Source organism: Macrotis lagotis, chromosome 1, assembly GCF_037893015.1.
Source record: "Macrotis lagotis isolate mMagLag1 chromosome 1, bilby.v1.9.chrom.fasta, whole genome shotgun sequence".
Taxonomy (NCBI): Eukaryota; Metazoa; Chordata; class Mammalia; order Peramelemorphia; family Peramelidae; genus Macrotis; species Macrotis lagotis.
This window is the reverse complement of record NC_133658.1, coordinates 401,321,922-401,347,372: the sequence shown is the minus strand read 5'-3', so window position 1 is coordinate 401,347,372 and position 25,451 is coordinate 401,321,922. Positions and strand designations below refer to the sequence as shown.

At 41.4% G+C, this 25,451-nt stretch overlaps 1 protein-coding gene across 4 annotated transcripts in view; it reads right to left on the bottom strand.

Moving 5' to 3' along the window:
- Positions 1 to 717: 717 nt before the first annotated feature.
- Positions 718 to 25,451, bottom strand: part of PDGFRB (platelet derived growth factor receptor beta) — a 68,910-nt gene continuing 44,176 nt past the window's right edge. For 3 of the 4 annotated variants that reach the window (XM_074212646.1, XM_074212647.1, XM_074212648.1), the window contains exons 13-23: positions 19,796 to 19,900; positions 18,986 to 19,096; positions 17,727 to 17,880; positions 15,949 to 16,109; positions 15,326 to 15,444; positions 12,214 to 12,336; positions 7,396 to 7,507; positions 6,444 to 6,543; positions 6,210 to 6,315; positions 5,098 to 5,330; positions 718 to 4,543 (exon numbers count right to left, since the gene is read on the bottom strand). In XM_074212646.1, the coding sequence (XP_074068747.1) occupies positions 4,351 to 4,543; positions 5,098 to 5,330; positions 6,210 to 6,315; positions 6,444 to 6,543; positions 7,396 to 7,507; positions 12,214 to 12,336; positions 15,326 to 15,444; positions 15,949 to 16,109; positions 17,727 to 17,880; positions 18,986 to 19,096; positions 19,796 to 19,900 (1,517 nt within the window). In that variant the 3' untranslated portion in view covers positions 718 to 4,350. The remainder of the gene's footprint in view (positions 4,544 to 5,097; positions 5,331 to 6,209; positions 6,316 to 6,443; positions 6,544 to 7,395; positions 7,508 to 12,213; positions 12,337 to 15,325; positions 15,445 to 15,948; positions 16,110 to 17,726; positions 17,881 to 18,985; positions 19,097 to 19,795; positions 19,901 to 25,451) is intronic. The other variant, XM_074212645.1, reaches the window with a different exon arrangement.

Below are 25,451 nucleotides of genomic sequence, written 5' to 3'. Positions count from 1 at the left end.
CACTGACACCTTCTCCATAAAGCCTTTCCTGATCTGCCCTACCCTGCCCCCCAAACTGTTAGTACTTGCCTTGAATTATATTTATTTGGGTATATTTTGCATATAATTGCAAACATATTTATTGTATCCCCCAAGAAAGCATAATATACTTGAGGGGTAAGGACTGTTCCACATTTGTCTTTTATTCTTCCAGCATCTAAGCTCAGTGTTGCCACATAGAAGATAATTAAAGTTTGTTGATTGATTCTGGCACAGAACTTCTATGTCTTAAGGTGGTTTGAGTTTTTCCTAGCTCTATTACATTGTTTGAGATTGTAGTTCCTGACTTTTTCAAGTATGAAAAATTCTTACTGATGTAATAAAAAAAAATCACAGACCCCCCTACCAGATAGTATTTGTACTATTAGTAAACTTTGACAAAATATTTGTATGTATGTATCTAGACCCTTTGTAAATATATGTATCTAGACCCCTTATAAAAAATAACTACATATCTCCCAGGGGTTCATAGCTCATGGATTGAGAACCATTATTTTAAGATTCCTTGTAGCATTCTATATTCTGGGACCCCTTCTTGTTTCAATATTATGTATTCTGGAATTCTGATAATTGCGTATTTTTACTCTGTATTTCTCAACTTTAAGAGAATTTTTTTACATCCCTGTGAGGGAGACAGATTAACATTTATTGTCTCGTTTGAGAGATATGGAAATGGAGGTTCAGAGGGTAGATGGGACTTGCCACGATTGCCTTGCAAGTTAGAAGCAAAACAGGGTCTAGAACTCAGTTCTTTGGTTTCCTTGTCCAGTGCTGGTAGAGTCCAGAGAGGAACCAGTCATCCAATCATGGTGTGAGTGGAAGAAAAAGGAAATACTAGGGTCTCTGGTAGGAAAGAGTTCTGTCTCCTGGAGAACTTAATGTACACAGCGCCTTGGAGATGTTACTGTGTTCTCTGGACATTTCTAAAAGTTAGGTGGCTCACTGGATAGGACAAAGTGGACAGATTAGGAAGATCAGAGTTCATATCCTGCCTCAATGTATTTACTAACTGTGTGATCCTGGGCAAGTTACTTAATCCCTGTCTGCCTTAGTTTCCTCAATTTTAAAATGGGAATAACGATAGCACCTATTTCCCAGGGCTGTTGTATAAAATATTTAGGACAGTGTCTGAAGCATGGTAGCCTCTTAATACCTGCTTCTTCTCTTCCTTTCCCCTCTCACAGCTACCATAACAACCTTCAGGGCAAGGCCCAGTAAAGAAATAACAAAGACAGAGGATCCAGAGCACCATGTTTAATATTAAAACCTTTCCCTTTAAAAAAAGAAGCAAAAACATATACAGATATGTAAAGTTGAGTGTGTAAAAAATAGTATCTCAGTTGTTTAAATGTGAGTTATTGTGAGTCTTAAGTATACACCTGTAAGCTAGCGGTGATGGTATCTTTGGTACCTTAGTGCCCTCTATTTCCCTTCCCTCCCATCCAAGATTCCCTACCTGTCTTAAACATAGGCTGACAAGGAGTAGGCTTCCCTCCAGGGGCTCAGATATAGAACTGAGATGCTCAGAGTGATTTTGCTCAGGGCTACTCTCTGCCTAAACATCTCTTGGGGCTCCTCTGGAAGAATGATTGGGGTGGGGGGAGTATGGAAGGAGGGAGGGGACTCCTATGTATATATGTCCATGTGCTGGCATACCCAACCAAGTCAGCTACCTACATCCTGTTCACCGACCCTGTCACTGCCCCATTTCCTGACCACTATCTAATCTAGACCCAGAGAGTTGCCTTCATTCTAGTCAGGGGAAACTTGATTAGGGAAACTCTGACTTTAAAAGTTCTCTTAGTCTAGGTTTAGCATGGACGGGCATGGGGATAAGAGGGGGCTAAGGGGGTAGGTGGGCTGAGGGGTTAGGAAGATCCAAGTCAGGTAATGCTGGGCACAGCTCTGAGCTCAATGGACAAGCAAGTGAATCAGTCAGTCACTGCTCAATATACTGAATCCCAAAGTCATATCCTTCACCATTAGCCATGAGGACCAGGGAAACCCTAATCCACTTATCCCAGCATTTCCATTACACTGTATATGCACAGGATTGGTAGAGAGCGGGAACTGGCAAATTGATCCTTGCCTCTCTGTGTTCATAGATTAAAAGTCAAATGATGGACAAAGAAGTTTCCCTTCATCTACTGAGAGGTTCCTCTACGCAACCCTCCTCTACTGAGAAGATTAATGAAGGAGGGGAGGAAAGAGTCAGATGATCTTGAAATACATTTCTTAGTGTAGATGTGAACTTTATGGTCCTAAGAGAGGACAATGAGCCGGAGTCAAAAAGAGTATACTCCAGGAGGCAGGAGAGCAGGCAAAATCATGGGTTTCCCCAACCCTTAATCACTGGTTCATGTTATATCCTCTTCCTCCACATGAGTCTGGTTGAAGCTAAACTATCTTGGGCATAGGAGAGAGCATGTGCCTATATGTCAAATGCCTTCAGAGGAGTAAGATAAAGGGAAAGGCCCCCACCTTTTGTTTGCAGGGTGTTGGGACTTTCCAAGCTTGGGATCCCCAACTGGCCTGAGAGACAGGGAAGCCAGTCTACTCTGGTTGGCTAAAGGAAGGTATGGGACGTTGGGAAAAAAGCCACATAGGACAGTACTTAACTTCAACTTCAAATGTAGCCTCCATTCCCTGTGAGTAAATGGAGACAATTGAAGGCATCACCCAGTTACATGGACAGGAGGCCACCTCACTGAGTGGGAGACTACCTCTGTCCAAGGATGTGGGGCAGATGTGTATATGGGGATCATTCCAAATCATCTTGCATGAGAACTGGAACAATCCTCAGAGGTCAACCCTTTCATGTTTACAGTGGAAGAAACTGAGGCACAAGGAAGCTAAATGGCTTGCCCAAAATAAACCAGGTAGTAAGCATCAGAAAAGCTGTAGCCTTTAAGCAGGCATCCCTATCTTGACTGCTCAGACACCAAGGTTTTCTCCATGTCCTTGTTGAGTGGAGAGAACAGCCTCACACAATTGGTTCTGCTAAGGACCCCTTAGCTAGAGGGAATCTTTAAATCTGAGAGTTGGTAAGGACTTCAGAAATCACCTAGTTCAACCTCCCATTCCCTGCAGGGATCCTCTTGACAACTTTTTTGTTGGATGGTCTTCCAGTCTCTCTCCAACACCTCTGGTGATAAGAAGCCCTTGAGGCAACTTGCTCCAGCGTGGGAGAGCTATGATCATAAAGTTCTTCCTTGGACTGAACTCAGATCTTCTTTCCTGAAATTTCCACCTATCAGTCCTGTTTTGAATCACCACCCATGGTGATGAAGGAGGTCTGGGATTTGGTCGGCACAGACTAGTGTCACCAGGGGAAACAAGAAAAGCCCAAGGAAAAGAGAGACAGCAACCTTGTAGGGACTCTCAGTCAAATGTCAGAGGGAAAATACAAAGGCAGTGGCCAGTCCAGCTGGCATGGGGGAGGAGGACTTGAGGGGAGGAATTCAAGGTTGGTTGTATGTTTCTCATGTACCTTTCTTCTCTTCCAGGGAGAAGAGATTTTTGTGGGTACCTAGACAAGCAAGCCTCTGGCAAAGGTGAGATCCTGGAGATGAACTAATCCTTGGGAGCTGAGTAGGGGGAGCACATAGAATAAGTTCATACTAGAATCCTATGTCTTCTGCTCTCTGACTTCCACCAGAGGCCAAATTCTGCAGAGACCCTACTCTTCCTTCCCCACCATTTTCTTCTCCCCAAGAGTCAGTCCCAATACAGTCAGAGACTTCATACATCCAGTGACTCAGGAAGAGGGAACAGTTGCTAAGAGTCTGGTCAAAGCATGACCACTATGTGGATCCATTCCTAAGCAAAGTCTGCAAGCCAGAGGCGGGTGTGGTCTGGAGGGATCAGCACATCAACCTGAAGATGCCCATACCTTCCTCTAATCTAAGGGCCTAATTCCAACACTGAGGAGTGTTCAGCAATGCCCCTCCTCTGTTCGTTCAACAGGATTAAAAATCCCCTAATTTGCACAGGGAATCTCTGTTTTGGGCATTGCCTGGGGCTGGCTGAAATAGGGAGGGGCAGGGGACCAGGCAGTCACATTCAATACCGGAATCTCTGCAAACCTTAACCTCTTTCCAGGGGAAGACTCTTGGCTAGGAAAGAGCTTGGGGCTCCTCCCTGAGGAAGACCAGTTCCTGCCAAATTTGGGCTAGAAGTCTTCTATCCCATAATGAAAAGGGCCAGCCTTCATCTAGGAAGCCAGCATTCATCTAGGAAGGAGAGATAGAGAGGAGAGTCCATAAAGCAGAGGCAGGATGGGGATGCCTGCTCTTCTCCTGGGTAGCTCAGCTACAGGAAACTATCCTCCACCTCTTGGTGACCCAGATCTGGCGTGGGCTCTGGTTCTGGCTCCAACTCTGACTCCAACTTTGGCTCTGGCTCTGGTTCTGGCTCCTCTGACTCGGGTTCAAGTTCCTCCTGTAGTTCCAGGGGGCTATCACAGGAGATAGTGGATGATGTGTTGGCTTCATTCAGGGTAGAGCTAAAAGGAAAAGCAGGCTAGTAAAAGACCAGTAGAGGAAAGTAGAAAAGTATGGTGGCTATGGATTTGCCCTCCTCTGAAATGCACCCACTTGTTCTTCCTAAAACATGATGCTCACATGATACTCCATATAGGAGCCAATAAGGGTAGATGACTACAGGATGATGGCCTTTGTTCAGAACCTTTTGCTTCTCTTCAGACAAGCTAAGATCATATTAGCTCTTTAGGGTACTATGTTCCCCAAGATGATTCAGTTTGAATTTGAGGTCACTAAGAAATCCAGATCCTTTCTTATGACCATTATCTAGTCAAGCATTCATTTGTCTTTCTATAGCACAAGAAAGAGTTATACAATTGGAGTGGGCTTTGAACATCATTCTGATTTGCTGTCTGATATCTGTTTCTTCCTGTTCCTCATCTATCATTTTCTTTGTATCCCTTTGCTCTGCCTAGACAGTACTCTGTCCATAGTAGAAGCCTAGGATGGATAGACTACTATGAAACTAGAACTTCCTTGTGGAAGATATTTGGCTGATAAGAAATGCTTAGCTTACCTGGCAAGACTGTGGGAACTCTCCAGTGGGGCTGCATTCGGTCCTTCAGGCTTAGGGTCTGGTAGAGGAATGATGTAGTCATTGTCCCCCTCATTCTGCTGCACAGCAGTATAGAGGACAGAGCTGGTGTCAAGGGGACCCCTTGGGCCACCAAAGGCAGGGAGTTGGGTTCGGGTACGCAGAATGGCTGGGTGGTCACTTCTCAGAAATTCTTCATCTACTTGCTGGTACTTCTGCTCTCATGGGGAGCAAGCAAAAAAAAAAGGGTGAGGTGAGTGGGACAGCATTGGTTGGAGATACAAAAAAATACTGAGACCCATTCTAACTTCACTATTCTGAGTGCTATGATATTAATAACCGCATTTTAAATCATCTCTACCTCTCACCTATGTCTCATTTTATTTGACTTCAGGGAAGGGGAACGTACAGAGTTCAGCCATGCTCTACTCAGTTTTCAGTGAAATTAGGGTCTCCAAAATAGCCACAGTTGGGGACATATGACCTAAATTCCTGCCTCTACTATAATGGAGACTCCCTCTCTGTGAAATGGAAGCAAAAATGGGAGTGGGGGTGAGAAAAGCTTCATTAATCCTTCAACCTTATCTGGGAGATAGATCTGGTCCAATCTATTAGCCCACTGCGCCGAGCACTAGATCTCCCGCCAATTTTACCTCCATCTACACAACTACTTAGTGAGACACAGGGAAAAAGTTAAATTCTCCCAACTCGTTTCTATCTATATCCTCTAGTTTACCTCTTCTTTCACAGAGGAATAAAGTGAGACTTCGGGAGGGGAAGCGAATCTGCAAGTTCTCAAGGATGAACCAGACTTACTGGCAACCATAGGACATTAACTATGGTGTATTTGGGGGGCAGGTGAAATGTGGGAGACTGTCTCAGGCACTGATACAAGTAGGGAGGGTCAAAAGTAGGCCTATATCTCCTCCCAACTTTATATTATCTTTATATATAAAGAGTGGAAGTTTTGGGGTGGGAGATCTCTTTCTAGGATGTCTTCCTTGGATCCCCTTATCCACATCCCCACCTCAAGCTGAAAGCGTTCTCTCCCTCTTCTGAAAGAATGAGTAGCAAAGCCACTGGCCACAATTTACCTTCTTGTAGCCCTCCCCCAGGAGGCCCTCCATCAGAATGACCAGCTGAGAGAAGGAGGGTCGAATCTCAAATTTCTCCTCCCAACACTTCTGCATGATTTCATAGCTGAGGGGGAAAGAAGGGAGTTTAAGGGTGATCCAAAAACTGCATTTCCCCTTGAATCAAAAGCTGGAGTTAGAAAGGGGTGGAGGCAGGGGGGTTAGAGGGGTATGAATTCCTTAGGTCACACTCACATCTCTTCTGAGGCATGGGTGGGCTTGGCCATGCGGTAGCCACGCTTGATGGCATTGTAGAACTGCTCATTCATGGGTAACTCTGGGTAAGGGGTGCCACCTGCCAGGGACACAAAGAATCACAGAATCATAAATTTTCAGGGCATCAAAGCTAGAGGTATTCTAATAGTATAGAACTGAGAATTGCAGAAGACCTAGAACAATCCCTTCATTTTACAGATGGAAAAACTGAAACCCAGAGAGATTAAGTGATTTTATTGAAGTCACATAAGTAAGAAATGCCAGGGTAATTGGAAATTAAGAATAACAGACTCATAGTATCAGGGTATCTAGTCTAATTCACAATCCAACACTAGAATAGCATCTACAATGTCCAGAGTCTTTGCTTGAACATTTCCAATAATAGGTAACTCAATATTTAATGAGGTAACCTGCTCCATTACTGATCGCTTAGGAAGTTCTCCTTTATCCTGACCTGAAATCACCTCTCTGCAACTTCCTCCCACGGTTCTCATTCTGTCTTTTTGGGGGTTAGTAATAGCTAATCTCTTCCACATGAATCTCTTTAGATTTTCGAAAAACCCGAGTCATGTACCCTCAAAACTTTCTCTTCTTCAGACTAATGGATTAGGGGTGCCTTTTTCCCTGAACAGATTAAGAGAAAGTATGCCTCATAATTCTGGATGTCCCCTAATAATCTGGATAAATGTGACCCTTCCAGAAAGTTGGGGGAGGTTGGAGATATAAAAACAAGTATGCAGTGGAGGGCATGAGGTGGGGATGAGGAGTCTCAGAGTAGTCTCCTTCTATGGAAAAACATCAGATACTCCTCTTGTCAGGGAAGACAAAGACTAGAGTCAAAGGTAGGTCCCTTGTTTTCTTGGTAGGAGTATGTCAAGGGAAAAGTCACAAGGAACATTCCAAGGAAGTGATGGACAGGCAGATCCCATACCCAGGGTGAAGATCTCCCAGAGAAGGATGCCAAAGGACCACACATCACTCAGAGTGGTGTACAGGCTATTGAAGATGCTCTCTGGAGCCATCCACTTCAGAGGTAGGAAAGTCTAGGAGGCAACAAGAGATCAAATTAATATGGAACAAATTTCTACTCACACCACAAATCTGTATTCTACCCAACAGAAGCCAGAAAAGCATTGATTTCATGGAGATCCTTCATCTTCATCAAAAGTAATGACAGTTCCTTACCCTCTAAACCAGAAACCTGGGAAAGAGGTGTCAAACATTTTCAGACAGAATAATCATAGGTTATAGAATCATAGATTTATACCTAGAAAGAACTCTCAAAAGCCATCTAGTTCAATCTCTTCATTTTACAGACGAAGAAACTGAGACTCATAGAGGCAGTCTGAGTCATTCTAAATCATAAGGGTGACACTCTAAGATGATACAATGAGATTCCAACTTAGATCATTTGACTCCAAATCCAAAGTTCTTACCACTGTACTGTCCTGCCTTCAATCCATGTGGAAAGTGATAGCTACCACTCATGATCACTTTTAGATAAGAAGATATTTCTCAAGGCTGGACAACTCTAGCTCTAAAGTCTCAGCTAATTCAGGAATTAAAGTGCCTCTGGGGACTGAGGACCTACCTTGGGCTTGAAGTTAACACAGAATCAGAGACTGGAGGTTACTGCCCTTCATCTCTGACCCATTTCATTCGGGGACCCTTTTCTGAGATTTCTAAAATATGGGGAAATTTCCTTTCTGGGAGCAGCTCTTTCATGGTTTATAGGAGTAAACTTTCTTGCCCTCCTGGAATAGGTCAGAGGGTGCCTGATAAATACCTCCAAGAAATCTCTGATCATCCTTTTATTTTTCATATGTATGTGTTGTTTCTCTTAATAGACTGGAAGCTCCCTGTGATCAGAGACTATATTTTTTTTGTTTTTGTTTCCCAAGAACCTGACACAGCACCTGGAGCTTAATTAATGTATCTTGATTGCATTCCCAATATTCCAATATTGATCTCCAAACGGAGCTCTCTTTGAGGCTATAGATGCTCAACCAAACTTGGGATAGCCCTTTTTTACTCCTTCAGAGAAATAAAGAGGGCTATCCACAACTTAGCTTTGTCCTCCTTGTGGAGATGGCCCCCAAAGGAAGAAAAGTTAAGGGGTAATGGATTTCATAACAGAGATATGAGTCTATGTTGCACCATCAAGACTAGGGCATAATGTGAGAAGTCTGAGTCTGATCTCTACTGTCACTGCAATCAGAAATGACCAGGAATCAGGAAGATGAGTTCAAATCCTGTTTCAGTTACTTATTGGCAATGTAACAGGGTCATCTCAATATGTATAATCTCTCTCTCTCTCTCTCTCTCTCAGTTTCCTAATCTATAAAATGAGGTTAATTATAAATAACAAATGAAATAATACCTATAGGGAAGCTAGGTGGCCCAGTGGAAAAGAGCATTGGTCCTAGAGTCAGGAGCACCTGAGTTCAAATCCCACCTCAGACACTTAATAATTACCTAGCTGTGTGGCCTTGGGCAAGCCACTTAACTCCATTGCCACACACACACACACACACACAAGAAATAATACCTATTAAGTGATTTGCAAACTTTAAAGCATGACAAAAATGGTACTGTTGATGTTATTGTTGTCACCCTCATCTCCCTCCACCCCTTCTCCCCATGAGGTTTCCCTGAAACTGAGCTTCAGAAACCCAGATGTTGGGGGGAAGCAGATCCCCTTAAGCAACTCAGTGCTGAAATTAGCCTTGACTAGAGGATTGCAGAGGGTTGAGGTTTCATTTCCTGTTGGGAGAGAATGGTAAACCCCATCCTGAAGACTGATGGGAAAAGCCCCAGGCTAGACAGCTGGGGCTTGTGGTTCAGGATGGTGGCAACTGTTAGGAGATGAGGTGGGAAAGGGTCCTGCTCTAATCTTACTCCCTGAGGGACTCCCCCAGAGATGAAATCTTCCTTAGAGCACAGAGAGAGCCATACACAGGTTTCTCATTGACAAATTTATCCCATAGGTCAGGGCTATTGAAGAGCCATGTTTAACTAAATCACATGGCTCTCTGGGTTACCTACATGTCACCCGTCACAAGGCAATAGGTGGGCACAGATCTGTATCCCTATTGTGAGAAATACAATTAGTTGAAGAGAATCGTATATGATTGTTACTGTACAAGAGGCGCTCTACATTGACTGTTTTGTGGTGGATGGTGGGAAGAGAGTAGCTCCCTGGTGGTGAAGGTGGGTATGGGGTTTAGGGTGTACTACTGTGATTCATTTGAACCTGGGTGTGGAAGTGGAGCTTTTGCAAAGGGGAAAAACAAATTTTGCTCTCCTCTGTCCCTTCTTCCTTCCCCATTTCCCCCATATAACTAGCAAATAGCATGAAGCATGTCCTCAAACACTATCAGTGAAATGGGTGTATCTGGGGGGAGTGGTCTCTGATCAGCTAGAGAAGGAAGGAAATTCAGAATCTAGTTGGTCATCTTATACTTTATTATTCAACTAATTATATTTGTTAAGTAAATGTCAAATTCTATTGTTTTAAGTGTTGAGAGAGAGTAAGAGCCATCAGAGCCCTTTTAAACCTTTCTACAGAACCTCCTTAGTAAGGCCTGATCACCTCACCCTAGTTAGGCTCTGGGAAAGCTCAGAAAAGACATCAGACTGAAATTAAAAATGGAAGAGATAGAATGGGTGAGGACTGAGAAGGAATAAGACAGATCTTTTAATTTTATTTGCCTTCCTTTTCTTCCCTTTCTTTCTTTATTTTTCTTCCTTCTTTCCTTTGTTCCTTTCTTTCTTTTTTATTTTTCCTTTGTCTTTCTTTTTTCTCCCTTCCCTCTTTCCTTCCCTCCCTCCCTCCTTCCTTTTTATTTCTCTTTCTTCCTTCCTTTTTCTTTTTCTCTCTAGCCTTTCTTTCTTTCTTCCCCTTCCTTTCCCCTCTTTTTCTTTTCTCTCTCTCTTCCTTTCTCTTTCTCTCTCTTTCTTTTTCTTTCTCCCTCTCTATCCCTCTCTCTCTTTCCTTCTTTCTCTTTCCTTCTCTTTCTCTCCTTCTCTCTCTCCCTTTCCCTCTCTCTTTCTTGTTTTCTTTCTTTCCTTCTCTCTTCTCTCTCTTCTCTCTCTCTCTCTCTCTCTCTCTCTTTCTCTCTCTCTTTTTCTTCCTATTCTTAACTTGACCCCTCTGTATTTTCCAGGAATTATGAGAAAGCAAAACAGGTCTTTTACCTGAAACTTCATGGCAGCAACCATTGAATGGGACCAAAGGAAAGTGATCAAAGAATATAGAGTTATAACTGGCCTTAATAAACACCTAGTCCCCCATTTGACAGAAGAAGAAACTGAGGCTTAGAAAGGGGAAGTGAATTATTCAACATTATTCAAGAAGCACCATAGAATCATCAAATGAAATCAAGGTTCTTAACTTGTGATTTTTTAAAAAAAATGATGACTATTTCACTAGAATTGATTTCTTTCATAATCTTTTGTATTTTATTTTAAATATTTAGAAATATTTTTTCCTGAAAAGGGATCCATATGCTTTACTAGATTGTAAAAGCATTCAAGGTACAGAGAACATCAAGAATTCTTGTTCCAAAGATATATGGAACCTCAGAGACTATCTCATTTAATATCCTTCATTTTATAAATGAGAAAACTTGACTTGGCTAAAGGAGAAGTTAAATAATTTGTCCTATGTCACATAGGGACTGGGCCAATGCTGTTTTTTCCCTCTGTTGCCCAGAAAACTGGTCTGACTTCCATGGACATGCTAAGGATATTTTAGGATAAGATCTTCATGTTCTGTAACTCATGAGTTCTGAATTTTGCAAATTTCTATATTTTTTTCCTTCTTTCTCTTAGCTCTTTTGGAAACTCCACCCTCTTTTTCTGATGACTCAGGGGAAAGAGACAGCTGCAGAGAGATGTACAGGGGGTGCCTCGACCCCAAATGCATTGGGAGGCAAGCCTTTCAGTAAGAAAGTCAGGAAGTAAATGGAAGAAAATTTAAGACTTGATTGGTGTTCAGCTATGTAAAAGCCTATCTCTTTACTATCTGGGATTCAAACTTATTAGACATTGATGGGGATTTTATATATTTTATCTCTCTTAAAATTCAGATCTCAGAGAGGGAGACAAGGCAGGTATGATCTCCAATTATTAATGCCTATTAATTTCAGCTAGTATGACCTGGAGAGACCCTCTATTTGGGGCAAACAAATTTCACAGAATATTTTCAACCTAACCTTGCATAGTTTGGGGACTATCTTTGCTGTTGTTCTCTCCCCATACTTCCCCAACTTTAGGCTCTAACTCTGGAACACTGGACTCAGATAGGTCAGATTTTTCTTCATCTTGTGTGGAACCATTTCTCTATACCAATCCATGGAAGTATAGCCTTCTAACTTTCAGCTCTCCTAGATCTCTTGCCTTCTTCCATTATAATGTAAGCTCCTTGAGGTAAAGCTTGTATCTCTCTCTCTCTCTCTCTCTCTCTCTCTCTCTCTCTCTCTCTCTCTCTCTCTCTCTCTCTCCCCTCCTCCTCCTCCTCCTCCTCCTCCTCCTCCTCCTCTCCTCTTTCTACTTTCCCTATCTTCCCTATCCGTCTGTTTGTCTGTCTGTCTCTCTCCTCCCACTCCACTCTTTTTTTTTCTTCCCCTCCTCTCCCTTCCCCTTCAATAGCTTAGTCTGTAACTCTCTATATATATCTTTTTTTTCCTGTCTCTCTGTCTTTGTCTGTCCTGAAATCCTTTGGGATAAAAGTAGGGAAGCTACTCACACTGCCCTTGGAGATGTAGTTGGAGTCACGCATGATGTCCCGGGCCAGACCAAAATCACAGATCTTGACAAGTTTGCCCTCACAGATAAGCACGTTCCTGGCTGCCAGGTCTCGATGGACACACTGTCATAGAAAGGAATCAAGTTAAAGACAGATTTAAGAAAGCTTGGATACTGTCAGTTGATTTATCTACAAGAATTTAATAACCTTCTTCTATATATTAGACACTGTGCTAAGTATTAGGGCTACCAAAAAAGTAGAAATATAGCCCCTGCCCTCAAGGAGTTTGCATTCTAATAGCCTGCTGAACCATGTGAGATGAGTGTAAAGGATAAGGGAGATTCTGGGGTTCTGGGCTTCAGGAAGACCTGAAATGGTTAAAACTATTTCCTCCTACAGGCTGGACCACGGGTATGAGCTTCCATGGACAGGAACTTGTAGAGAACGCAGTCATATTCTATTACTCACTGGGCAAGTTGCTTCCCCTTTCTGCACCTTAGTTTCCTCATCTGTAAAATGAGTGGAATAGGACTTAATCATCACTAATGTCTTCCAGCTATAAATTCTATGATCCTAAGTAAAAACTCCTCTCTTGACATTTAGAGCTGAAAAGAATCTTAGAAATTATAGAGATCAACCTCCCATTTTGAGATGAGAAAATATGGCACTCACAACAAGGCCTGAATGGTAAGGTCCAGAAAGGAGAGGGGTTTTCTTAGGTTACTGAGATAGTACTTAGAAGAAGGAGGATTTGATCCCAGTGCTTCTGTCTTCAGATCTAATGCTATTATGCCCACTATACCACAGTGTCATTTAGCACTCCAACTTTCTCCTTCCTCCCACTATCCTTTGCTCCAACTAGCATGATACCTTTACTATCCCCACCAGAACACTGTTCTCTTCCACCACTGGGCTTACATTCATATTGTTCCCCTCTTCTGGGAAGTCCCTCCACCTCATTTCTTCCTATTCCACCCAGGCATCTGCTCAGGAAAGATTTCCCTCACTGGGATGCAGTGAGATGAATACAAACAAGAGTTGTTGTCAGGGTCAAGAGACCTGAACCTGAATAGTGGATTGGATGCTTATTACCTGTATGATATTGGGCATGTACTCAACCTTTCTGAGCATCAGTTTCCTCATCAGTAAAATGGAAACAACTATTTATAAGTGCTACCTTATTCACAGTGTGTGTGTGTTTGTATGTGTGTGTGTCTGTGTGTGTTAGAGAGAAAATAGCTTTCTAAATTTAAAGCACCATATATATAAGTACTTTGCAAATTTGAAAGTACAATATAAAAAAAACCTGGGATTTCTCCAGCCCACACCAATTTCTCCTGTCTCTAAAATCCTTTAGTACTTCTAATTTGTATTTATATATTTAAGAAGAAAAGAAAAGAAGGAAGGAAGGAAGGAAGGAAGGAAGGAAGGAAGGAAGAGAGGGAGGGAGGAAGAAGAAGGAAGGAAATAATTTTTAAAATGACTATCTAATATGCATCAGATACTGTGCTAAGTTCTTTATAAATATTATCTCATTTGATCCTCACAACAATCCTGGAAGGTAAGTGCTACTATTCTTCCTATTTTACAGTTGAGGAAACTAAGGCAGACAACAGTTAAGTCACTTGCCTAGAATCACACAATAAGTGTCTGGGGCAGGATTTGATTTCAGATCTTCCTGACTCCAAGCCCACTGTATCACTTAGTCATATTACCTTGCTAGCTTTGTGTTTCTAGATTATGGTTTTTCCTCTCCTAGATCAATATGCTTCAGAGAAATAATTGTGAGTTTTATTTCTCTTCTACCAAGTATCTATGTTGGCTACTGGCAACAGGAGGTGTTCAAATTCTAATTAATGATTGATTGATTTGTTGGTGGACATCCTTTGGGATGTCTCCTAGGGCAAAGGCAGAAGGGCAGTGTAGCCAACTGTAGGCAATAGGATTCTAGGAGTTAGAACTGGATGGAACCTCAGGAAGCATCTATTTTATCCCTCTTGTTTTGCAGATGAGATCATAGAGACAGAGAGGCTAAACAACATAGCCTAAGAGAGGTTTAAAGTTTCATAGGTAAGAGACATCAAAGATAGGATTTGAATCCAGAACCTTTGACTATGGAGACAAACCTCTTCTCACTCCTACAGTTTTCTCTCCATGGGTTACTTGTTATCTCTGGGTAGCACCATGACCAATGCCTATGGTCCTCAGGCTTAATGGCCTTATTCTCTAGCTGATCTCTAGTTGATCTAATTGAGATCACCCCCTCCAAAGCACCACATGATAACTCAAGGACAAAAAGAAAGTGTTAGGGTTATTGCTTTAAAGAAATAATGATTGGCCAGGATATTTTTGACATCTGGGTATATATGCAAGAGGGTGAGGGTATGGATGGAGGCTAAGGAGGATGTTAATGATGGATGCAATGGAAAGTCCAAAAATCTTGCAATCACAGGCTCACAGATTAGAACTGGAAAAGATCTCAGAGGCCACTTAGACTAACTTCATCATTTTACAGATCAAGAAACTGAGGCTCCAGGTGGTTAAGGAAGTTACCCAACATTTCAAAACATTAATACTTAACATTAGAGGTGGGATTTGAACTCAACTAGGTAGCACAGTGGATGAAACACTAGGCCTGGAGTCAGGAAGACTCGGTTCAAAGCTGACTTCAGATACTTAGTAGCTGCATGATCCTGGTCAAGTCATTTAACCTTGTTTACCTCAGTTTCCTCATCAGTAAAAATGATCCAAAGAAGGAAATGGTTAACCACTGCCAAAAAAAAATTCCAAATGGAGTCATGAAGTTGGACATGACTAAAACAATTGAACAACAGAATATAATATTCTATATAACATAACAAATGACTTAGAATTCCAGGGCCAGGTAGGCTTCCTTCTTCCATGCAGAAGTCATATTCTTATTCATATTCTCAGGTTTTTCAGCCTGAGTCGACAGAACTCAAGCTACTTGAGGGCAGGGACAGTGTCTGAACATTTAATAAATGCTTGATGATTGATTGATAGGATATGTAAAACACTTTCTCTGTTTTAAAGCTCCATGTAAATATCAACTTTTCTTATTTCTTTCTTAACTGAAGCCCACAAGACTTACATTCTTGGAAGCCAGGAACTCCATGCCATTGGCCACCTGGTAACTGAAGCCCACAAGGTCCATGTAGCTGAGGATAGGGGACTCATTGATCAGGGTTGCCCTGTAGGATCTCTCAGGAACTGAAGAGCAAAGAATGAGAGAGGAATATATGATTTTCTCAAATTTCTCAAATTCAAATGTCTTCTAGCAATTGGATCCTATGGAGTTGACTTCATCTCCCCCTAGTGTCTCTCCAAGGGTAAGACAAAGAGCTAGTAGAGACCATGAAGGGTTAGATAATCTACTTCCCTGACTTAAGACAAGACTACCTACTCCCTGGCTCATTGGTATTGACTTTTTAAAACTCTTAAAAAAATTCTGCCTTCTCCCTTGGTATCCATATTAGAGTTCCACTGGTTGAAATGTCAGAAAGTTCTTACTGATGACTATCCTCAATGCTCTTTGCTTCAACCTGAGTTTACTCCCTCTTTCCCAGGAACCCCCAATGCCATCCTCATTGCATCCTTTGGTTTCCCTTTGCCTTCACCTCGGTAGTTGATTCTTCACCTCAAGAAAGTAGAACCCTCCCCTCCTCCACTCCCCCCAGGCCCAAGAGATTTTTAGGGAGCTCCCTCTTTACCTACCAGAGGGTGCGTAGCTATCATAGGGTGAACTGTAGTTGGAGGACTCAATATCCACATACATGATCTCTCCTTTCATGCCCAGCATTGGAACATAGTCCATACAGTCATCCTTCCTCATGTCCATGTAGCCTCCATCACTCTCCCCTGATAGTGAGGTTTGTCTGGAGATAGCAAAGACAGTGATTCCAAAGAGTGGAAATTAGAATTGGATTCTTTGATCATTGAGAGCCTGTCTAACTCTCATATTCTATATTATACTGTTTATAGTCCCCCCCCCCCAGCCCTGGCATTTTATGACCTAAGCTCTTTTTCAATTGCAGCATTTTTCTTTGTTCTAAAACCTTTCTTAGCTCTGGTGTTCTAAGTTCAAATGCTCTCGTATTCTATGTTCTGTGTTCTAAGGTCTCTTCTAGTTCCAACGTCCCATGTTCTTTATTCTAAGTATCCTCTCAGCTTTAAAGTCTGCCTTCTAAAATTTTATTTGTATAATAATTGATTTTGTCTAGATCTGAGTATCATGGCACCCACCCCACAGAAATCCTTCTTGAATATTTACTACATGTGACATACTAGAATTGGAAATTCTTGGTACAAGAAGAACATGCCAGATCAGTACCCTAATGGGCCACATTCCCACATTTCTGGTCCTCTTTGCCTCTTCCCTGAAGGTCTACATTCAGGATGTAGGGCTAAGTAGATAAGAAGTGTATTGAGAGAAGGGGGTAGTATGCTTTCTAAAGATGGGTTCTCAGTACATTCCCTTTAGCCAAAGGTATTTAAAGTGACTTCCTACCCTGGGAGTACTAGTAAAAATAGGGATTGCATTCCCCAACAAAGCATCTTAGAATCTGAAGGTTCAGAAAAAAAATAGAGGGTACCTAGTCCAATCCTCTTTACAGGGCAAAATTCAATAGCATTTCCAACAAGACTTAATCTTGCTTATCTCCAAAGATGAAAAACTCACTCTCACCCAAATCAATTCTTTTATATTTTGGAAAATTCTAGTTATCATAGAATCTTGGAGCTGGGTAGGATCTTTGAAATCCCTTGGTCCAATTCTTAATTCTAAACAAATTTCCCTGACCTTCTATTGAGTTTAAATCCACCTCCCTATAATTTCTATTCACTGGCTCTGCTTCTGGTCCCTAGGACTAAACAGAATAAGCCAAATCCCTCTTTCACAAGAGAGCACTTCAGATATCTAAAAGGCATCTACCATACTTCTTGAAAAAAAACATTCCAGTTCCTCTAACCATTGCTCATATTCTTCAGTTCTTTCACAATCCTGGTCCCCTCCTTCCTCTTACAATCACAAAGCTTCAGGAAAAGTCTGATAAGGATGAGGATAAGAGAAAAGGAACTATAGTACTTTCTATGGTCCATACTCATTGAATTTAGACTGGACCCCTTCACCACTATCTCTAACCATACCCATTCTGACCATAAATATCTCAGTCTTTCCCAGCCTCAACCATATCCCACCCTGACCACCCTGGACTACAACCCAACCTGGTCAAAACCCTGGTTGCACCATATTCTGATACCAAACCTGGAACATGGGAGGGAGGAACCAAATTGGGAGCATATTAGAGTCAGAGAAAAAGAGAGGAAGATAAAAAGGAGGGAAGTTGAGGAGAGGAAAGAGTAGAATTTCACTTTTTAAGCACAAAGCAAGGACAAGAGGATCTGATTTGAGAGAAAGGGTGGTTTCTAATGTAAATAGAGTAAGAAGTAAACCTTTCTTCTCTGAGGGTAGGGACATGAAGTATTTGACTCACCTGTGCAAATGATGGTCAGGATGGTCCAGGATCTCTGAGGACTGGTAAGGTCCTCCTTTCTCAGGGCATTGCTGCAGGAATGTGTGCTTAGTTCGATGCAAGTAGTCCACAAGGTCTCCATATCGACAGTACTCTGTGATGATGTAGATGGGACCTGGGAAAGATGGGAGCTGATGGGTGTGTGTTCATGACTGTGTATGTGTTCACATGAATGTATATGTATGTGAACGTGAGTATATGTGCATGACTGTATGTGAATGAGAGTGTGTGTGTGTGTTTGTTGAGTTTGTGTGTGAATGTGTTTGGGTGGATGAAGAACTGAAAATTGGGGGCACACTTCCATAGGTCTTTACTACTTTAGGTTAAAATTTAGGGTTTCTTACTCCAAAAAGTAATTCTCAATTACTCTTCCCCTTTCTCTAATCCACCAACATCAGGCTTGGTCTGTTTCTCCTCCTCATTGGGTCTGTCACCAGGAGTTCAGGTTCCAACTTGGTTTCTACTCCAGGCAACATCCCTGACCATGCTTTGCTAAGTTCCTAGAACTGGTCCTGATACTCAGGACATGATTGCATAAGGGGTATGGGTGAAAGAGTGTGTGTATCTGTGTGTGTGTGTGTGTGTAAGGATATGTGCATATGGGTGTGTGTATGTGTGTGTGTATATATGGGAGTGCGTATGTGTGTATGGATGTGCTTGAGTGGGTATATGTGTGTATGGGTATGTGTGTGTTTATGGGTGTGTGTGATGTGTGTGTGTGTATGTGTGTGTGTATAAAATGGTCTTAAATAACGTATGTGGGGAGGGAAGGGGAAGCTAAGAGGTTATATGGTGTGTTAGATGGGCACTGGACTTGGAATCCAAAAGACCTGGGTTCAAATTCTATCCCATTTATTAGCTGTGTACATAGGTAAATCATTTAACCTCCCTGTGCCTCAGTTTCTTCATCTGTAAAATGAGTTGCATCTAACTCTAATCTGTGAATCTCCCTCACTGACTTAATTCAAGACAGGAATTCTGGTTATGCAATCAAAACCCAGATGAACTGGAAAATCCTGACAAGGGAAACCTAAGGATAGGAATCTAGGGCAGATAGCTATTAGTATTAATGATTCCTTGAATGTCATTCCTTAGAGACACAATCAAGACTAGTCAGAGTTTAATGGGATCCTTTGAATTTGGTTCTCTCTGTTCTCCAGGGAACTTCTCCCAGACCCTCTGGGTTGTATGGCCTGAGGTAAGGGGCAGGATGCCCTTACCTCCTTTGGTGCATGCCCCCAATAGGTTGACAATGTTCAAGTGGGGCCCGAGATGGCTCATGATCTTCAGTTCAGACATAAGGGCCTGCTTCTCACTGCTCCGGGCGGTGGCTGAGGCAAAAGGTTAGGAGGGAGAGAAAAAGAATAAAACAGTTAAGACCTAGGCATTTAGAACCTTTTCAGATAAGGTAACCCCAATCTAGGGCTGTGCTGATAAAACAACCAGCTCTCCAGAAAAAAAAAATTGAACCTACAGCATGATTTTAATTTAATACATCATTTGCATTTTGTCTGCATTCTTCAGATGAGACAATGAAGCAAGAAATCATTAGATGGTTTGTGGTATTTGTAAAGGTGTAAATGCTCATAATAAAAATTTAACAATCAGCTCTTGTGAGAGGGTTTGAGCTACCCTATCCTATCTTCCCACTCCTAGAGAAAGTTTCTTCATGACCCCAAAACTAGCATGACTGGAAACAAAGGTCCCCAAAAAAGATCTTTTATATCAGATCTCCTGCCTCTCCCAGGGCCATGGGAGTAGGAGGTAAGGGTGAGTTGGGAGTGCTTCTCTGAACAAGAGAGAAGACCCTAAACCTCCCCTTCCCAGGCCACAAGCAAGAAAAGGGGAAAAGAATAGGTGGATTTAGACTAGAGATGGATTCCTACAAGAAAGTAAGGAAGAACAATGCCCTAGAAAGATATGAGGAATAGGATGATAGAAAGTTGTCCAAAGAGAAGGCCAACAAAAATGAAAGTGGGAGGGGGAAGAGATTGAGGAAGTTAAAGGAAAAGAAAGAAGGAGAAACTCACATTTCAACATTTTGACAGCCACCTTCATTGTGGCCTGGGAGTGGCTCAGTCCGTGGGCTGTGGCCTCCACTACTTGTCCAAAGGCCCCAGAACCAAGTGTGCGACCTGTAAGGGAGACAAGAAGTTATTGCCTCAATTCCATCCCAAGATGATCAATATGGATCTGTTTATCATGGTTATAAATGCAGAGCCCATAACAGACTGCTTTCTGTTAAGGGGAGGTGACAGGAAAGGGAGGAAGGGAGAAAAATATAAAATTCAAAACCTTGCAAAAAAAAAAAAAAGATTGGTAAAAACTGCCATTGCATGTAATTGGAAAAACAAATAAATAAAATATTTTTTAATAAAAGAATGCTAAGATCAGGTCATAATGATTTAATACAAAACCCTGGAGTTATCTGTACATAAGACATTAATCCCTTTTAGCTGAAAGGGAGTTATTGGTGGGGAGGAATGTCCAGTACTGACCTGAACTCGATCATTATATTAACATGTAACTTAATAAGCAGATGATATGCCCATCAGTACCAGTGACTTTGGCATAAATAATTTGGCCTTCACTTCCACAGCTGAGAGGTCTTAAGTCCCCAGTCATCCATTGTGCCTGAGCCTCTGTCAGTTCTGTCCTAGGGCTGAGGCCATAAATTCAGTCCATCTCACTAAAGCCAGCAGAGGGCACCCCAACATAATCTGGCAGACGTGTTCACACCAGCTGCCTAATCTGGCTCATTCCTTGGGGTGGGGAACATGGAGGGGGAAAAAGGAGGAGGAATGAGGTGATGTGTGGATGGCAGAATTGGGTTGGGTTAAACTGGAAGACTGTCCCTTCCCATCTGTTGACACACCCTATCCCAACCCAATTCCTAGCCTAACACTGCAAGGGCTTTAAGAAAATTCATAAGACTTGAGTTGGAAAGAACCTCAGAGATTGTTTGGCCCCAATCTAATTTTTACAAAAGAGCAAAATAGACTCAGAGATATTTAATGAGCTGCCCATGTCACATAGATCTTAAAAGTACTGAGCCCAGGTTAAAACTTGGGCCTTCTGATTCCTAATTCAGTGATCTCTCCACTATCCCACACAGTTACCACAAAGAAAAACCTCCCCCTTCCAGTGTACTACTCAACAACTTTCCTCTCCTTTAGGTTTCAGCTTTAAGACTATAATTACAAGCTCAGCATTCAAATTCCACCTCAGATTCTAAATATTTGAACTTTGGTATTAAATTCTTAAATCACTGGCTTCCTTATCTGCAACTACAGTACCATTTCCCAGGGTTGTTGCATAAGAAAGGATCTCATAAATGAGCTATTATTATTATTTTGTGCCAGATAAATAGTAAAATGTTAAAACCTTTCCATTTGGTTCCCAATTTTACTTACAATCTAAAATTCTTTAGTTTATGTTGCTATTTCCAGCTTTATATTCTTCAATGAATATTGTAACACTTATTTTTCAATAGGATGAGTATGTTTTTATCTTTTAGGAGAATTGTTTTTGCTGAATAGTTGTAATTGTATGTGGTCCAGACCTGTATTTAGAATAGTTTCTATCCATCTATCTACCCTATCTATACTTTCTTTCTTTCTTCCTTCCTTCCTTTCTTTCTTTCTTTCTTTCTTTCTTTCTTTCTTTCTTTCTTTCTTTCTTCCTTCCTTCCTTCCTTCCTTCCTTCCTTCCTTTCTTTCTTTCTTTCTTTCTTTCTTTCTTTCTTTCTTTCTTTCTTTCTTTCTTTCTTTCTTTCTGTCTATCTCTATCTCTCTAGTTTGTCCATTTGTCCATCTATCTGTCTTTCTATTTTATCTCCATCATCTATATATCCATTTATTTATCATCTATATATTGATCTATCTATCTGGTGATGATGATGATGCTTGTCCTTCGTTCTTGAAGAAAACCCATGTCACTAGGGTGGTGATGTCATGACAACTCATGAATTGGATTTGAGAGTGGGGGTACTGTGCTAAGTCACCAGCTTCACTTTCTCCTCCAGAGTTGTCTGGGTCCAATGACCAGATATGAATCAGAATGACTGGAGATGAGCCTGCACATGAGGCAATCAGGATTAAGTGACTTGCCCAAGGTCATACAGCTAGTAAGTAGCAAGTGTTTGAGTTCAGATTCAAGCTTCCATCCTGTATCCACTGCACCACCTGGGTGTCCCTATCTATCTGTATATCTCGTGATAGGAAGGAAGGAAATACGCATTTATTAAGCACCTACCACATAGCAAGGTGGTAAGTGTTTTACAAATATTATCTCATTGGATAATAGAGTCCTGAACTAAGACCTGGATTCAGATCTGCCCTCTGACACTTATTAGTTATGTGGTCATGGATGGACAGTTCACATAACCTCTCTGATCTCTAGTTTCCTCATCTGTAAAACTGGGATAACAAGTACCTCTTGTCCTTCACAGGAATGTATTGAGGCTCAAAGGAAATAACGTTTATAAAGCACTCTGCAAACTCTAAAGTACTATGTAAGTGCCTTTTATTATTGTTATTAATTGTTGTTATCAATGTTGCTTTCTTCAAGGATCCCCCATGTCACTGGGTGTCCCCCTTTACCAACACAGGCCCTAAGCCCTAAAAGCCTCAGTAGGCTATAACTAAAAAACCATCACCTAGTAGCCTGTCTTATGGTGGTAAATCTCTTCATGGTTAGCTGGGCTGGGTCCTTTTTTGACACCTTCTCAGCTTGGTAGGACCTGGTAGAACTTATGCTCCAAGTTCATAAAGTCCCCAACCCACCATAACAAGGTGGAGAGTGAGGTAATTATGATCTAGGTAAGGGAAGGGGCCTCAGAGACCACCTCATTTGACCTCCTCATTTTACAGAAAAGGAAAATGAGTCCTAGGGGAGACTATCAAAGACAGAATCAGGATTCTTTGATTTGATAACCCTTGCTTTTCCCAATTTGGATCTTGGATCATAGGATCCCAGGTCAAAAGGCAGAAGAGAGTTCAGGGGCTATGTGGCCCAATCCCCTCATTTTAGAAATGAGAAAACTGAGGCTTCTGGGAGGATTATGAATATAAGAGGTGGGATTTGAATCTAGGTCCTCTAATCCCAAATTCTATAGACTTCAGAAGTCAATATTAAAAATAATAACAATGATAGTGATAATAATACTATCCACCCTGCAAACTACCAGCACCATCCTAGATCTGTCCATGAAGTCAGGAAAACCTGAGTTCAAATCTGACCTCAGACACTACCTGTGTGGCCCTGGGACAATCACATTATGTGTCTACCTCAGTTCCTCAGTTTTGAGATCAGAAGAATAGCACCACCAATAGCAAGTTTGCTGAGAGGACAAAATTTATATAATATTTGCAAAGTGATCAACCTATTGTCTGGTACATGGTAGAACTATATAAATACTTGTTCCCTTCCTTCGATGATGATGGCCTTTAATTGCTGCAGTAAAATGGGGGGATTGTTATGATTTTGATTATGATTTTGTCATCATGGACTCAAATAGTAGGGAGACTCACAAGATGACATTTAACAGGAATAAATTTTAAGTTCTAAATTTGTATTCAACAACAGGATGGGGTAGGTATGGGATAGAGAAGGGGTCATTTGAAAATGACCCAGGGAGTTTTAGTGGATTGCAAACTTGGTGAGTCAACAGTATGAGACAGCAAGCACAAAACACCACACCATAAATAGAAATGGTGCCCTGAACAAGGATGACCATTCTACTGCACCCTCTCCTGGTTAGACCACTTCTATTAATTTCTTGGTGTGACCCTTTAGGCAAGTAGGAAAACATACAGAGGTGGGAAACCCAAGCAGTGAAAGGAATTTTTGTCATAGATGGGTGCTCCTTCATTATTCTGCTTATATCCTTAGGGTCTGGAACTTATTTGCTGCTTAATAAATATTGATCAATTGACTAACTGGTTGGTTCTTTGACTGTAGGAATTAGGGATGTTTAAGCTGAAAAAAGAGAAGTTATGGGGGTTGGGGAGAAGGAGAGACACATAATAGTTGTCTTTACAAATATGAGGGACTGTCATGTCATGCTAAAGGAAGAGGGATTAGATTTGTCTGCTTGGCCTTAGCAGGTAAAACAATGGGTTAAAGTTGTATAGAGGCAGTTTTTGGCTCACTATAAGGAAAAATTTCCTAATTATTCTTTGGGGCCATAATTAAAGCAATAGGCTGTCCTCAAAGTAAGTCTTCCTTACAGGTCATTAAGTGGAGGATGGACAATCACTTAGTGAGTTGTGGTCGAGGACTTCTTTTCAGTTAGAGTTTGGACTAGAAGATTCCCCTCAATTATGAAGTTCTATGTCATCAGCTGATTATTTTAGTGTCAGCCAAGGATAATCCTGGGAAATCTGTTATGGAAAATGCCGTCCACATCCAGAGGAAAAAACTATGATGTTTAAATGCAGAACAATGCATACTGTGTCACATTTAAAAAAGTTCTTTTATGTTTTTTCTTTCTTTCTAATGGTTTTTCCCTCATAATTTTAATTCTTCTTTTACAACATGACTAATATGGAAATATGTTCAACATAATTGTACATGTTCAACCTATATCAGATTGTTCGCTGCCATGAGGAGTGCAAAGGAAAGGAAGAGGTATAAAAAATGTGAGACTCAGAAGCTTTGCAAAAGTTTGAACATTGAAAACTATCTGTATGTAATTGAAAAATAAATAAAAGAAAAGGAAAAAAAGGAAAAAATATTAGCTTCAATGCCACTTGCTCCTTTTCTTTGAATGTCTATTCCCTGAATGTAGAAACTATGACTCTATCCTTTCTTTCATGCCCTAAACTGGGTCAGTTCTTATCTTTAAAACTTAAAATCTCTATTGAGCCAACTTCTCTTTCCACTTATACCTGCAATCATTTTAGTCCAGTGCCTCATCACTACTTACCTGATATCTTGTGATAGCCTTGTAACCTATTCTCTCTGCCTTCATCCTGCATATAATCCATCCTGCACATCCAACTATGTAAACTTTCCTAAATCTGGGGTGCAGCTACATGGTACAGTAGATAGAGAATTGGCCCTGGAGGCATGAGGACCTGGGTTCAAAACTGGTCCATCACTTATCAACTGTGTGACTTTGAGCAAGTCACGTAACCCTGCTTCCTATAGAACAACAGCACATTTATAAGGGAAGCTCTACTTTTCTCAAACATCTTGCATGGTTCTTTGTGATCACATCATGAAATCCTAGGGAATCCAAGGCCTTTCATAATCTGATCTTTCTCTATATAGCTGGTCTATTACTAATTGTTCACCAACAAAAATGAGTCATATTGATCTCACTCTCTCACATTGGCCCTACTCAGCCTCACCTCCCTGCCTTTACTTATTTATAATGTTCCTCTTCCACACATCCTTCAAGACCCATGTAAGCCTTACTTCATTCCTTATTCCATTCTATATTTACCCCTCTCTAACCTCCTGGAATCACATATGGCAAATATCACGTAAGTGAACATCTGATCCTTGGGTTAAGGATCTTTAACATGGTGTTAGTTCTACCTTCCCATCTAGGTTCTCTGAGTTCCCTGAGGCCATTGCTTGGGTGTCCCTCTTATATTGTTGAATCTCCCACAGTACAGGGATGGGCCCTCAAGAAGGGGTTCAGGTTAGAGAATCAGGGTCTTTTTGTTCCCCTCCAGG